The sequence below is a fragment of the Melanotaenia boesemani genome, chromosome 8 (genome assembly GCF_017639745.1).
Source record: "Melanotaenia boesemani isolate fMelBoe1 chromosome 8, fMelBoe1.pri, whole genome shotgun sequence".
NCBI classification, from domain to species: Eukaryota; Metazoa; Chordata; class Actinopteri; order Atheriniformes; family Melanotaeniidae; genus Melanotaenia; species Melanotaenia boesemani.
The window spans coordinates 31948398-31962701 of record NC_055689.1 but is presented as its reverse complement, the minus strand read 5'-3'; the positions used below and the strand labels follow the sequence as shown (position 1 = coordinate 31962701).

The window sequence follows — 14304 nt, the reverse complement described above, 5'->3', positions numbered from 1 at the left end:
AGTAACAATCTCCAGCATGAGTTCTAAATGGTTTCTATCGTTTTTCCTCCAGTTTGAGGACAGCGAGGACGACTTCGACAGGTTTGACACAGATGATGAGCTGTCGTACCGTCGAGACTCCGTCTACAGCTGCGTCACTCTCCCGTACTTCCACAGCTTTCTCTACATCAAAGGTAACTCCTTTTTGAGGGATTTAAGAGCAGAGCATGAGGAAAAGGAACTTTGAGTACTTCTAATGTTCTCTGACCAGACATCAAGCTCTGTCCTAGAGTCACCTGTCATTTAAAATCTAATCCATCTGCAGTCATAGTGCCCCCTCAGTGATGCTCTCTGATTTGTCATCTCCAGGCGGCCTGATGAACACGTGGAAGCGACGCTGGTGTGTCCTGAAGGATGAGACCTTCCTGTGGTTCAGGTCCAAGCAGGAGGCTCTAAAGCAGGGTTGGTTGCACAAGAAAGGAGGGGGGTCGTCCACGCTGTCCCGTCGTAACTGGAAGCGGCGCTGGTTCGTGCTGCGGCAGAGCAAGCTCATGTACTTCGAGAACGATGGCGAGGATAAGATGAAGGGGGTCCTGGACATGCACGACGCCAAGTAAGAACAAGAGTTTAGTTTACATCGTTTGTGGTCATTTCTTCTTCATGGAAAAAACTAGAAGGAGATGAAATGAGAAACATTTTATATTCAGACAAGATCAAGTGGGATTTTTATTTATTTATTTTAATCTGCAGAGAAATCATCGATAACACCGGCAAAGAGAATGGAATTGACATAGTGATGCCAGAGAGGACCTATCACCTGATTGCAGAGTCTGCTGAGGATGCCAGGTAACTTATGTGTCCCTCATGCTCGTCTCCAGATAAAACCAACAACTCGATCCCTGCAGCAACTTTCCATGCCTCTAATGTGACAGTAATGATCAGAAAACCAGCACGAAATCACTATCGAGTGACATTTTCTCCATATACCCAGCATATATGCAGCAGGTTGTTGCTGTAGGCTCAGTGTATCGTTACCCCGGCAACACATTGATTTCCTCTGAAAGTGGTAGTCCACTTCCATCATATAGCTGCTTTTTTTCAGGGAGACAAGCTTCCTCTGTGTGTGTGTGTGTGTGTGTACCAGTATTATTCATGTTATAGGGACAGATGTTGTTTACAGTCACATATTGGAGACTTTTACAACTTCGGCTTCCTCCCACAGTCCAGCCCATGACCCTGAATGGAATGAAGCAGATATAAAAAGTTTGCAGATTAAGGGAATTAAACTGTTTTTACAATGAAATGGATTAAATTTTACTTTGAGGTTCGCTTAAAATCAAGTTACCCTCCAGGAACTGAATGAAATGTTTTACGTTCTTTAAGCCTCTTAAATTGGGCATATTTATGGTAAATAATAAAGTGTAAATAATAAAGTAGGAATTCATGTTTCAGATGATGTTAGGGTGAAATTATTCATTCATCCATGTTCTTCTGCTCGTATGAGGTTGGGTTACAGGTTTCATGGGGGAAACCTGGACATCTCTCTACCCAGTGACACTCCCAACTCCTCCTGGGGGTCCTGAGACGTTTCCATACCAGAAGGGTTTAGGGTTGAGTAATAAAGCTATCTCAAAGACAGATCAAAGTTAATTTGAAGTTCATTTCAGTGATAAGCTTTAAGCTCTTTTAGTTAAACAGTTCAGTAAAAAACTAAAAACAAATCCATTTAGTGAGCTTTTACTATCCAACAAAAAAATCTTTGATTCTATGGCTACATGCAGTCCAGCTTTCTCTGTTATTAGTGATTGAATCCTCTGCATGCAACAAATCAACATGCAAGAAAAAAACCTTCTTGAGTGATGAAAGTTGGGTTGTTTCATACCCTTTAAAAAGCAGTTACACTCCTTTACAGTCTGCAGTGAGTACAGAAACCCCTTTTGTATAATGTAAATACACACACACACACACACACACACACACACACACACACACACACACACACACACACACACACACACACACACACATACAGCATCATGGCCAAGACTGAGCTTGATCTATATGGAAAAGTATATTGTGATTAGATTTTTTGCTCTATAACCCCTCTCTCTTTGTCTGAACCCCATCAGCCTCCCAACAAAACTCTGCCATCTTCTTCTACTATTCTTTTGGTCACTATCCAAATCTGGTTTTAGGTGAGGGTTGGAAGGAAGATGGACCAGTAAATTTCTTCACTTCTTATCTCTCTCTCTAATTTGTAATCACTCATGAACAAGTTCTCAAGACACTTAAATACCTCCACATGAGGCAAAGCCTCACTTCTGACCTGGAAGGAGCACTTTGTCCTTTTTCCAGTTGAGACACATGGCCACCGACTCAGAGCAGCTGGTTTTCACATTGTTTAAACTATCCACACTGAGGCAAAGCCAGTGGTCTTGTTTCTGTTTGTGCTCTTTATGTCTGTAACAGATCAGTCTGAACACAGAATAACTTTCATTTCTGTTTTTGTACCCACATCTGATATATTCAATAACATCCCTGTTTATACTGCATGTAAAAGTTAACTTGGAGTTTAATAGTTAACAAACATAAAAGGTCTTACTGTAACTTTTAATACTCAAATATGGGGATGATGATCAAGATGCTGATGATGGTGATGTCTCCATGGTTACAGTCAGTGGTTCAGCGTGCTGAGTCAGGTCCACGGTTCCACAGAACAGGAGATCAGAGAGATGCACGACGAGCAGGCCAATCCCCAGAATGCTGTGGTGAGTACAGTGAGGACACAAAGCACTGATTCAATCAGAAGAAAAATTCAGCTATGATTTAATTCTTATTTACAGTAACATGATATCAAAATGTTATTTCCTTCATGAAAATGAATCTTAAACTCATCACACAAATATGAACCCCTGTAGAGATGGCTTTAGACTGTAAATAGTGGATCTTCTGACAGTCACAGCAAGAAATATTTTTATTTATAAATGTATATATAATTTAAGAATAAAATAATTACACATAAATTTGTGCTATTGGCAAGTAAACTAAAAACACTGATAGAAAACAGACCACTGAAACCAGCCTGGAAATGGTGTTCAAAATGTCTGCAACTTACATTAAAGCGGCGCACTGACAGTAGGTTTTTGTTCCTTTAATGTTTGTATGACTATAAATTAAGCTTGCACATTTGGACGTGCTGTTCACTGAATAGATTAGTTATTGTTTAACTCCTCTTTCTATTAATTAATATGAGCATCATTAATCTGTACCCATGCTTCTGCTTTTGCTCTGTTCTCAGCTTCTTTTTGCTTTTGTTGTCGTTTGTTTTGAGCTCATAAGACACAGAAGTGTTGATGGTTTTTTTCTTGTAGTGTTGTAATGTGCTGTTTTTGTGTGTGTGTGTTCGGGTGTGTGTGCGTGTGTGTGTGTGTGTGTGAGATAATTGGTTTCTTGGGAGCAGAAAAAAGGTCAAACTCATTATCCACACCCTGCACACTGTTACTGAATCCTTCCTCATCTGTGTGTGTGTGTGTGTGTGTGTGTGTGTCCTCAGGGAACGTTGGATGTGGGGATGATCGATTCGGTTTGTGCATCAGATAATCCAGAAAGGTAAGGACCCACATCAAACATGTCTTCACGTATAAATGGATTTACAGGTGATGAGAAACTGAAGTGTACGAGCCAGATGATAGATAAGCCATGAAGAACTTGATCTTGTCTGCAGTGTAATTACAGAACCGCTTTACTGGGTTAATATATGTATTTAAGCCATAAAACACCCACCATCTGTCTAACTATTATCTGCATTATCCTTTGCAGACCAAACTCCTTCGTCATGATCACGGCGAACCGTGTGTTGCACTGCAACGCCGACACGCCGGAGGAGATGCACCACTGGATCACCCTGCTGCAGCGCTCCAAAGGAGACACCCGCGTTGACGGGCAGGAGTTCATCATCCGAGGTGATGCTGCAAGATTCATTTGTAAATTCTGAACTTAGAAAAAGCATAGATTAAAGATCAAAGAAGCAATAATTAGTCATAACGTTTTTTTTTTTAATTTTGCAGAGGCTCTGAGAAGCATGTACAGTTTTTTACTACATTTAAAGTTCAGTATCTGGTAAAAGACTTGATGAATTAAACTCCAGTGAAGATCTATTGTGCTTTATGGTTTGTTGCTACTGTTGCTTTGGTTGATCACCAACAAAACTGCAACAAAAACACAATTAGCCAGAAAAAGTAACCGTGATTCCATCATTTCCACCAGGCTGGCTGCACAAAGAGATGAAGAACAGCACCAAAGCATCGCTAAAGCTGAAGAAGCGCTGGTTCCTGCTCACCCACAACTCCCTGGACTACTACAAGAGCTCGGAGCGCAATTCCCTGAAGCTGGGAACGCTAGTGCTGAACAGCCTCTGCTCCGTGGTGCAGCCCGATGAAAAGGTCTACAAAGAGACCGGTAAGAGAAGGAGACTGAGAAAGACCTGTGTTGTGCCTCGGCCTGGTTTTTGGGGGGACTTGTTTGTAATTTTTAGCCAGCGTTTAGCTTGTGTTACCCCACATGGGAAGATTTTTTTGTAAGAAAATGTTTCTCTTGAGGAACTTTAAAATTCCAGTTTCAGTTTTTCTGAAAGGTCAACAGAACATCAGGGACATATTTATTAACCTTTCAGGTCATCAAAAGACCAAAAAGTCCTCTACCAAAAACTACTACAAAACATTACATTAAATATTCTTTTCTACTTCTATTATTTTTTTTCTTTTGTAGAAATAGCTGAATCAACATTCCTCCTAATAAAAATACCAAATTTGTAATTATTTAAGTTATTTTAACCCCATAAATACCTATTTAATCACATGATGTCACAGTTTTACTGAAAGAAATTAGTTATTTTTGATATAATTCATGTAAGGGGGATGAGGATTTATTCAAAGATCAGAAACAATGTTTTTTTTTTTCAATTAAAACTTATAAAAAATAAATAAATATTTAAGGTGAAAAAATCCCCCAGCTCCCAAATATGTATTTTATGAAAAACAAACTAATATTTTCAGATTTTTTTTTTTCTGTTGTTTTTTTTTCATAAAGACGTGATTAAATTGCCATTTAAAGAGCCAGAATAATTTTAATAATTACATATTTGGTATTTTGGATTAGAGGTGAAGTTGATTGAGTGATTTGTGGACATAAAAGTGGAAAAGAATATTAATCTGTGTTTTTATAGCGGTTTTTGGGAGAGAACTTTTCTGTCATCTAATGGCTTTTACAGGTAGTAAATTGAAGCGACCTACAAGGGTTAACTTCTTTTGTTTCTTCTGGTTGTGTTGCTACTTGACAGGATACTGGAAGGTGATTGTGTATGGCCGTAAACACTCGTACCGACTCTACTGTAAGCTGCTGAACGAAGCCACGCGCTGGGCCAGCGCCATCCAGAATGTCATAGACACCAAAGCCCCCATCGACACACCGACCCAGCAGCTCATCCAGGACATCAGGGTACGAAACGTCTGATAAAAGCTTTAAAAAGATCTCCAATGCTGATGTTAAATCTTAAAGAGCTGCTAAAGTCAGATTCCTCTGCTGTCTGCAGGAGAACTGTCTGAACTCTGAGGTGGTGGAGCAGATCTACAAGAGGAACCCCATCCTCCGCTATAGCCACCACCCACTGCATTCACCGCTGCTGCCACTGCCCTATGGAGACATCCATCTCACCGGTGAGTCACCCAGATAATAAAAAAACAAAAACAAATCAGACATCACTAAAGATTTGTGATAATAAATTCACTAACGCCACCTCCGCTCAGCTCCAAGAAGCAGGAGCTACACGACGCTGCAGGACGAAGCCCTCAAGGTCTTCAGCTCTCTGCAGCACCTGGATGGAGTGGCCGACCCCGTTCCCATCATCCAGGGCATCCTGCAGGCCGGCCAGGAGCTCAAACCCCTACGTGACGAGCTCTACTGCCAGCTCATCAAGCAGACCACACGGCCGCCGCAGCCTGGCAACCCAGCAAACCTCTGCAGCTGGAAGATTCTGGCCTGCATGTCCTGCACTTTTGTCCCCACAAGAAGCATCCTCAGATACCTTAAATTTCACCTGAAGAGGTGAGCAGTGGACTGATGGGCATGTTAACAGATCCTCTTGTAAAGAAATGTTGCTTAAGATTGGAGATACATTTTTCTACTGGTTTTTTTAATTTAGCGTTGATGTTATCTTTCGGTAGGACTCGCGAACTCTTTCCTGGTTCAGAGATGGATCGTTATGCTGCCTTCGCCCTCGACTCTTTAAAGAAGACTCGACCCAGGGAGAACGTGCCGTCACAGGAGGAAATCCGCGCCATCGTGGCCCGACAGGACATGAGCACCACAGTTCATTGCCACGGAGGAGGCTCCTGCAAGATCACCATCAACTCACACACCACTGCAGGAGAGGTGAGCTCCAGATGAGCATCAACTGCTGTTTACACGAAAATACACATTTACATGTTACATTAAAATAATAAGGTGTCATGTGTAATGCTGTATGTTGCAGTTGTGGTGTTAGATGTAGATTACCACATCTCTGTGGCTGTTCACACAGCCATCACACCTAATCAGCCTTTTTTTTTTTATTTATTCCCTGATTCAAATCTGAGTTATTTAAGAGTATGGACTGAAAATGAGTCTCAGTACATTACTTACATTTTCCCACAGCACACAATCGCAAACTACACACTACAACTGCATCATAGTTCATACAGAGAAACTTATTTATTCATACAGGCCCACTATGCTTATGTTTGTTTACACTGGTACTTACATGCATACATAAGTACCCACTTAATAATAATACACCCATCCATACATGACTTTATGTATACACACAGGCCAGCTGACAGTCTTGCCTGGGATGAGAAAATATTAGATGCTCAGTTCTGCCCCCCCTCTACACTGACCTGTTTCTCCCCCTCTATTGGCAGACATGTATACACAGATACATTTATACATGTATACTATAGTAAATTGGTATGCATATGTACATATGGCACATACTTTTTTATTTTGCGATTTCCCTCTAGGATAAATAAAGTATTTTTCATTCATGTATACACATACAAGCAATTATTCTAAGAAACATAAATACAAACATATATACACATTTATTTATGTACTTAGACATTTATGCATTAATTTGTATACATATACATGTGTTTTCCTCATGTCAGGTGGTGGAGAAGCTGATCCGCGGTCTGGCCATGGAGGACAGCAGGAACATGTTTGCTCTGTTTGAACACAACGACACCACAGAGAAAGCCATCGAGAGCCGTAGCGTGGTGGCCGATGTGCTCGCCAAGTTTGAAAGGTAAGTGTCGTTATGTTTGTTTGAGCTTAAAGAGGACTTTTCTGTCCCGGGACCACTGTTCACACTCCGTGTGTGGTCTCCAGACTTTCAGCGAGCCCAGACGAAAGCAACACGGGCTGGAAGTTTTACTTCAAACTCTACTGCTTCTTGGACACAGACAACGTTCCCAAAGACAGCATGGAGTTCGCCTTCATGTTTGAACAGGTAGGAATAGGTTTTTTGCAACCAGTCATCTTGCTACTGCACTCGAGAACAAAACCCGGTGGAAATCTATAAAACTATAACACCAGCATTGTTTTTCTGGCCTTTCAGGCTCATGAGGCAGTCATTCGTGGTCAGTATCCCGCTCCTGAGGAGACCCTTCAGTTCTTGGCAGCCCTGAGGCTTCAGTACCTCCTGGGTGACCACAACTCCCAGACCAACATCCCTGAAATGTCCCAAGTGTTCCCCATGGCACGACTGCGGGCCCGAGTGCAGAACTCAGCCAAGTCCTTTGCTCCAGGCACCGGCTCAGTGGCGGACCGCTCCGGGACATCGGAGAGGAAGCGCTCCAGCTTCTTGGAGGGGACGCTGAGGCGAAGCTTCCGGAGCGGCTCACTGAGTCGGCAGAAGCTGGAGGAGGAGAACAGCCTGGAGGCTTGGATGAGGGAGGAGGTGGTGGCAGTAAAAACCAACATGATGGAAAAGTGGAGGAAGCTGCAGGGGATGAACCAGGAACAGGCCATGGTCAAATACATGGCGCTGGTGAAGGAGTGGAAGGGATACGGATCCACACTTTTTAACGTCGAGGTGAGCGCGCCGCAGAATCAGATACACATTGAAGTACTTAAATACAGAAGAAATTGTGCTAAAAGTATAAACATCAGATAAACAATGAAGTAGTTCTATACAGTACAAGTGATGCTGGAATTATATTTTTGACCCTTCAGAAATCCTGAAGTACGGTTAAAACTAGAAGCCCTCAGAGAGCGCAGACGTCCACCAAGACCTTGGAATTTATTTTTGCCAATTTTTGTTGGTATTATATTTTAGTTAGAAGCTACAATGGCAACATTATCCCCATCTCCCCATAGTAAAAAAATCCAGGATCCAGGTGGTGATCCGGATCACCCCGGAAATTGAATCACTTGTTCCTTATTCCAGTTTTGAGATTTCCTGAAAATTTCATCCACATCTGTCCATAACTTATTGAGTTATGTTACTAACAGACAGACCAACACTTCCGAATACATGACCTCCGTCTTGGTGGAGGTTATAACTATAGGAACCATGTCAGCTCAGGTGCAGCTTATAAAAACATTAAACCAAATGTTACCTGCCACAACAGATCCACATCAAGCCTCAAATACAGTTCAGATGAACCGTTGTGAGCTACGTTTGGTCAAACATGGTCCTAAAGAAACTCAGTTCCAGCCCAGTTTCACCATCAGTCCAGCCAAACCTGACTCCATTTATCTTCTCTTTTCCTGTGGTTCCAGTGTCAGGACGGAGCCTTCCCCTCTGAGCTGTGGCTGGGTGTGAGCAGAGAGGCCATATCTGTGTACAAACGAGGGGAGCCGTGGCCTCTGGAGGTCTTCCCATATGAACAGATACTTTCCTTTGGAGCGCCGCTTCCCAACACCTACAAGATCACCGTAGAGGGCCGAGAGCTGGTCTTCGAAACCCAAATGGTTCGTACAGCACTTTTCAAGATGTTATTTTCTTCATGGTAAAATTAATTATGTGAATTTGAGATTCATATTGAGGGTTTTGAATTTTTTCCTTCATAATTTATGTTAAATTAATTTACTGTAAGAAAAGAAGTGATATTCTAGTGATACTGTGAATCATTTTGGCCACAATGATCTTATATTTTCCATCTATACTTCACGACCTTCATTAAGTGCTTCCCATCTTCTCTGCAGGTCATGGACATCGCCAAGCTAATGAAAGCCTACATCAGCATGATTGTGAAGAAGCGCTACAGTAACTGTCAGTCCATCAGCAGCCATGGGAGTCAGTGCAGCGCCTGGTGAACTCTGAGTTTTATCCTTTGGCCTTTTTGAGACTTCCTGAGTGCAACTAGAAGGTCCAGCGTGCATGGACACCATGGTCTTCTGCTCATTTGCAGGGCATCAGCATGGCTGATGGCTGGACACATAACCACAATGCTCTTAACTCAGTCTATCTCAAGTTTTCTTTCCAAAACTTTACACATCCACCTCTGACAAACAAGGACAAACAGATGTGTTTACATACAAAGTATGAACCATTTCTACAGTCTCTCAGGTTACAGAGTTCCAGGTTAAAGCTGCCTAACACCATGAAGCAACATAGAGTCCATCACGGAGTACAGACCAGTTAACATCCAGTACTAAAATCATATCCGTGGTAGCTGGTCACACTTTAAATGCAAATGATGAAAATATAAAATATATATTGTCTTAATCTAATTTGTTAGTCCACCTTAAATTGTACTATTGATGATAATGATGGGATTGCAAGATGGACTTCTTCCTCATTCATGCTCCACATTTCCCTTCCCTGAAGTAACCCCAAAGAAAAACCACAAAAGACAGTGATGTCCAGAATTACAAAAGCTGTAAAGCCATTGAACTCACCACTTTATATGGTACCAATTTACCTCCAGCTAAATTCTTCAGTTTGTGATGGATCAGCTGGGAAAAGCACAATACTGAAAGATGCTGTCTCGCCACCTAGTAATGTCGGACATATTTGAGTTTTTTTCCCGGGCTTCCCTTTGAATCATGTTTCATTTCTCCTCTAAATCCGACTCTAACCAGACCTCCATAATGACCCCAACCATCACTGGAGACACCTGCAGAGTTTGAAGAACTGAAAACAAAGTGATGTTAAAACAGTGATCAAAGGATGCAAATTATTCTTGGTTGAGAAAAACTTTATTTAAATCCTAAAATGGAACAAATTGACCTTTTCGACTGTCTTTCACACCAAGAAACATCAGCTGAATGTCTTACATGCTCCTGATTTCTCATTAAGTCAGAGTTAACATTTAAAAGTGGATGTGTTTTATTTTGGAAGAAACACTTTATCACAGGATTGCTCATTTTCCTCAAGTTTGCATGCAAGTTTAAAGAAAAGCTTGTCTACATGCTGTCCAAAGGTATTTACATGAAGACAAAACAGCAAAGAGGACATTTTTCCAGGATTACGTATTCCCTGTAAATAACAACCGTATTCCTCTCAGAGCTCTAAAATCTGATGGTTTTTAAGTGATTTGTTGGTGATGAAAAGATCACAAGTGCCTGTTTAAAATGAAGCAAGGTGAGCTCTAACCAGATCTTGTCTTATTGATACCACTCTTCTCTGTGTTAACAGAATCTGAAAGGTGCTCCAACTTCCCTTTAACTGCCAATGTATTTGTACACTGCAAAATATGTCCAGCTGTGCAAGTCATTCAAGCTGCATCTGCCATTTTTAAGAAAAAATAGTTAAATCAAGAAGCAATTTGATGAAATACCAAAACACAGACTGGTTCTTGCGTTGTGGCCGTTTTTTTTTTTTGTTATTTTTGTTTGTTTGTTTTTTTTGCATCCATTAATGCTCTGCATTTGGTGAAGCACATTTTTACTGAATCTACCACATGGTTTGGGTATATCATGAAAAATTAAGTTTAATGAGTAAATGTTTATGGTTTTTTTAAGTTTTGATCATTTAACTCTTATTTTCATCCATTGTTTAAAAGCATGTTATTGCTTCTAAACATTGGAAAAAAAAGGCAAAGATTTTTTTCTTTGCATTCTTCTTCATGCAAACATTGACATCAGTGTGAAATACACACACACACACACACACATATATATATATATATATATATATATATATATATATAGTGTAAAATAAACAAACATTGGAAAGGAGCATTTTTAATTTAATTTATTTTCCCCTGTGCTCAGTTTAAACCTGCAGATGTTTTATTTTATCCGTTCAGTCAGTTTTAGCCTGAATGACTTGCTCAGTTGGGTCTGTTAGCAGTGTAACAGTCCTAGAAAATTTCACTGGAGCGCCGCTGGCGGCAGATCCATCCAAAGATGCGTGTGCAGGTTTCTTCCACAGTGCCTTCTTGTAAATTGTGTATACTTTTTTTGTTTCCCGTGCGGATTTTTTTTTTTTTTTTTTTCCTCTTTTCTTTATGGTATAGGGTGCAATGTTATATAAATATAAGTATATAATCACCTGGCTGTACATTTCATGCGGTAAGTCTTTGCCTTCTGAATGGTCATCACTTAGTTATTGTCTCTTGTATCTTTTGTTTTCTTTTTCTTTTTTTTTTTTGTATCTGTTTTCATGTCCATAAGCGTGTTGTGTTGATCTGATGATTCATTAAATAAAAGCTTACATATTTGGTCCGAAGTTGCTTTTTTTTATACATCTATATACACACACTCACACACAGGGGTTAAAGTGCTTCGTCACCTTAGTCAAATAAATTATTCAATTCAAACTAGCAGTAGCGCCTCGGATCACAGATCATGGTCGCATGCACAACCTGCGAAGCACCGGTATGTTCAACAATTAGAGCGCAACATCGCCCTCTGGTGGCCCCAACATGCAGCATCTACCAAGTTAGTCGTGCCGCTTTGTTATCGTTTCAATGAGTGCATGATGTGTGTCGATTCACAGACTAATCCGTAGGAGTTTCAAACGGATTTTAAGCCCAATGCAGGAGTGGCTTGGTGTTTGGACACAGAGCTCTGTGAACAGCCAGCCTCTTTAGCGATGACCTTTTGTGTCTTGCCCTCCTTGTGCAAGGTGTCAATGGTCATCTGTTGGACAACTGTCAGGTCAGCAGTCTTCCCCATGATTGTGTAACCAACAGAACTAGACTGAGAGACCATTTAAAGGACTTTGCAGGTGTTTTGAGTTAATTATCTGATTAGAGTATGGCACAAGGTGTCTTCAATATTGAAATTTTTGTCCACAATATTCACAGTGTTGGCATCGCTGGTGTATGAATGTGTGGATGAATGTTCGGTGATGGTCGGAGAGGCCGTAGGCGCAGAATGGCAGCCACGTTTCCGTCAGCTTGCCCCAGGGCAGCTGTGGCTACACACGTAGCTTACCATCACCAGGTATGAGTGAGGAGTGGATGAATAATGGATTCACACAATGTAAAGCGCTTTGGGTGCCTTGAAAAGCGCTATATAAATCTAATCCATTATTATTATTATTATTATTAAATTATCTGGGATATTGAATTTGGGGTTTTCATTAGTTGTCAGTTATAATCATCAAAATTAAGAGAAATAAACATTTGAAATATGTCAGTCTGTGAGGAATGAATGTCTACATTGTACAAGTTTCACATTTTGAACTTTTTTCTTGATATTCTAATTTTATGACGAGCTTCTGTATATATGTCTATATGCATATATGTATACATATATAGATGTATATATGTACATACATACATACGCACTTTCATACAAATATATGCTTGTATGTATGTATGTATGTGCCTCTTTTCGTTCTTGATGTATTTCTTTGTGACCACGCAACGTGTCCTGCTGATGTTTCAAACCAAATGCAAATTACATCTGACACCAGGTAAATAAACCACTTGCTCTCTGTATATATAAATATTCTTTATACATTACAACCATGTTACATTCAAAAGAAATAGAAATACAGCCAACAGCAAAGTCACATTCAAGTCATTTCTGTGCTGCGCATTGAGACGTTGATATTCAGCCTCTTAAGGCACCAAAAAAATAAATGACCCAAAGAGGTCTAGTCCCAAAGTCACCAAAACCCCACAACCCAAATACCCTGGGGTTTCTGGAAGCTCAACAAAATAGTTTACAGACAGGAAACTACAATTTCCAAAAGCTGTATTTATACCAGCACAAACTATCTGAGAATCAATCTTTTTTCACAGCCAAGCAAATACTCACAGGGTTGAACAGATTTTGATTTACCAGCACATACTGAAATTACAACACGTAAGAATGACAGAAAAAATATTCCTTCATTGTTTCATGAAGCGTCATACCATTCTGACATCATCTTTTTTCTTTTGTGCTCATTTGCAATCCCTCCTATCTGCTGAATCTTGCAGCCCTGTCACTCGTATGTAGAAAACATAAATCACTAAAAAAATGATGAAACCCTCTACGTAACTTAGCAGTTTAAGAAAAATCCTAATTGCTTTCGGGTGGCTGTAGCTCAAGATGAAAAGTGGTTTTCAATGGGCTAACCAAGATCAAATCGTTGGGCAAAATAATGAACCCCATGTTGGATTTGTTTCCTCCATTGGTGAATAAATATGTGAACAGAAACAATACTGCATAGCCCGTAGAAATGCTAAGAAATGCTGTACTTGTAGTTTAAAACTGGTTATATCAACACACCATTCATTTAATGACCCTCATAAGGAAAGAAAATAAAATTTTAATACAAATTTTGACAATGAACACTTGGAATTTTGCATTTGTACCTGCAATTTAATGCTAAATGTACTCTTTTGCTAATAGCAACATGTTAGCATGCTTACTGTGAGGTGCTTTAAAACTGGGGCAGACAGTAAAGTTGGAAGTGTGTTCACCTTTCACACAAAGCCAGATGTTGGCTGTTTGACTCAGAGTTGGAAGGTTAATACTTCAAACTTCAGAAGCCTGCTTTAGGGTTCTAATCAGTTATTGTTCATGATGCATGAACTAATGCCTTGCCGGTTTTCAGGTTTACTGCTAATGTTTTTCCTGTGGTTTCTTGTGGTTTTGCATCATTGAAGGAAAATAAATAAATCAATAAAAGAAAATCTGCAGACCAAAAGGCCTTTGTCCCCACTGACCTCCTGTAAAAATCCAGCTGCAGAGGAATAATATTTAAGAGGACATAATGTTTGTGTTTTTTTAGGTATTTCCTTGAATCATAATTAACTTCTGTGCAAAGTAAAAGTTTGTTTCTGTGTATATTGTCTCAAAATTAGTACAATATCTGCAGTTTAACTCACTGTCTTAACATTT

At 40.2% G+C, this 14304-nt stretch overlaps 1 protein-coding gene across 1 annotated transcript in view; it reads left to right on the top strand.

Annotated features, from left to right (window-relative positions):
• Positions 1 to 11688, top strand: part of myo10 (myosin X) — a 148243-nt gene extending 136555 nt beyond the window's left edge. Inside the window, exons 26-41 of the mRNA XM_041991974.1 lie at positions 53 to 173; positions 349 to 592; positions 730 to 825; positions 2654 to 2747; positions 3533 to 3588; positions 3799 to 3941; positions 4246 to 4437; positions 5318 to 5475; positions 5570 to 5693; positions 5784 to 6081; positions 6201 to 6408; positions 7182 to 7318; positions 7402 to 7522; positions 7631 to 8107; positions 8797 to 8988; positions 9223 to 11688. Coding sequence (XP_041847908.1) covers positions 53 to 173; positions 349 to 592; positions 730 to 825; positions 2654 to 2747; positions 3533 to 3588; positions 3799 to 3941; positions 4246 to 4437; positions 5318 to 5475; positions 5570 to 5693; positions 5784 to 6081; positions 6201 to 6408; positions 7182 to 7318; positions 7402 to 7522; positions 7631 to 8107; positions 8797 to 8988; positions 9223 to 9333 — 2772 coding nt within the window. The 3' untranslated portion in view covers positions 9334 to 11688. The remainder of the gene's footprint in view (positions 1 to 52; positions 174 to 348; positions 593 to 729; positions 826 to 2653; positions 2748 to 3532; positions 3589 to 3798; positions 3942 to 4245; positions 4438 to 5317; positions 5476 to 5569; positions 5694 to 5783; positions 6082 to 6200; positions 6409 to 7181; positions 7319 to 7401; positions 7523 to 7630; positions 8108 to 8796; positions 8989 to 9222) is intronic.
• Positions 11689 to 14304: the final 2616 nt, after the last annotated feature.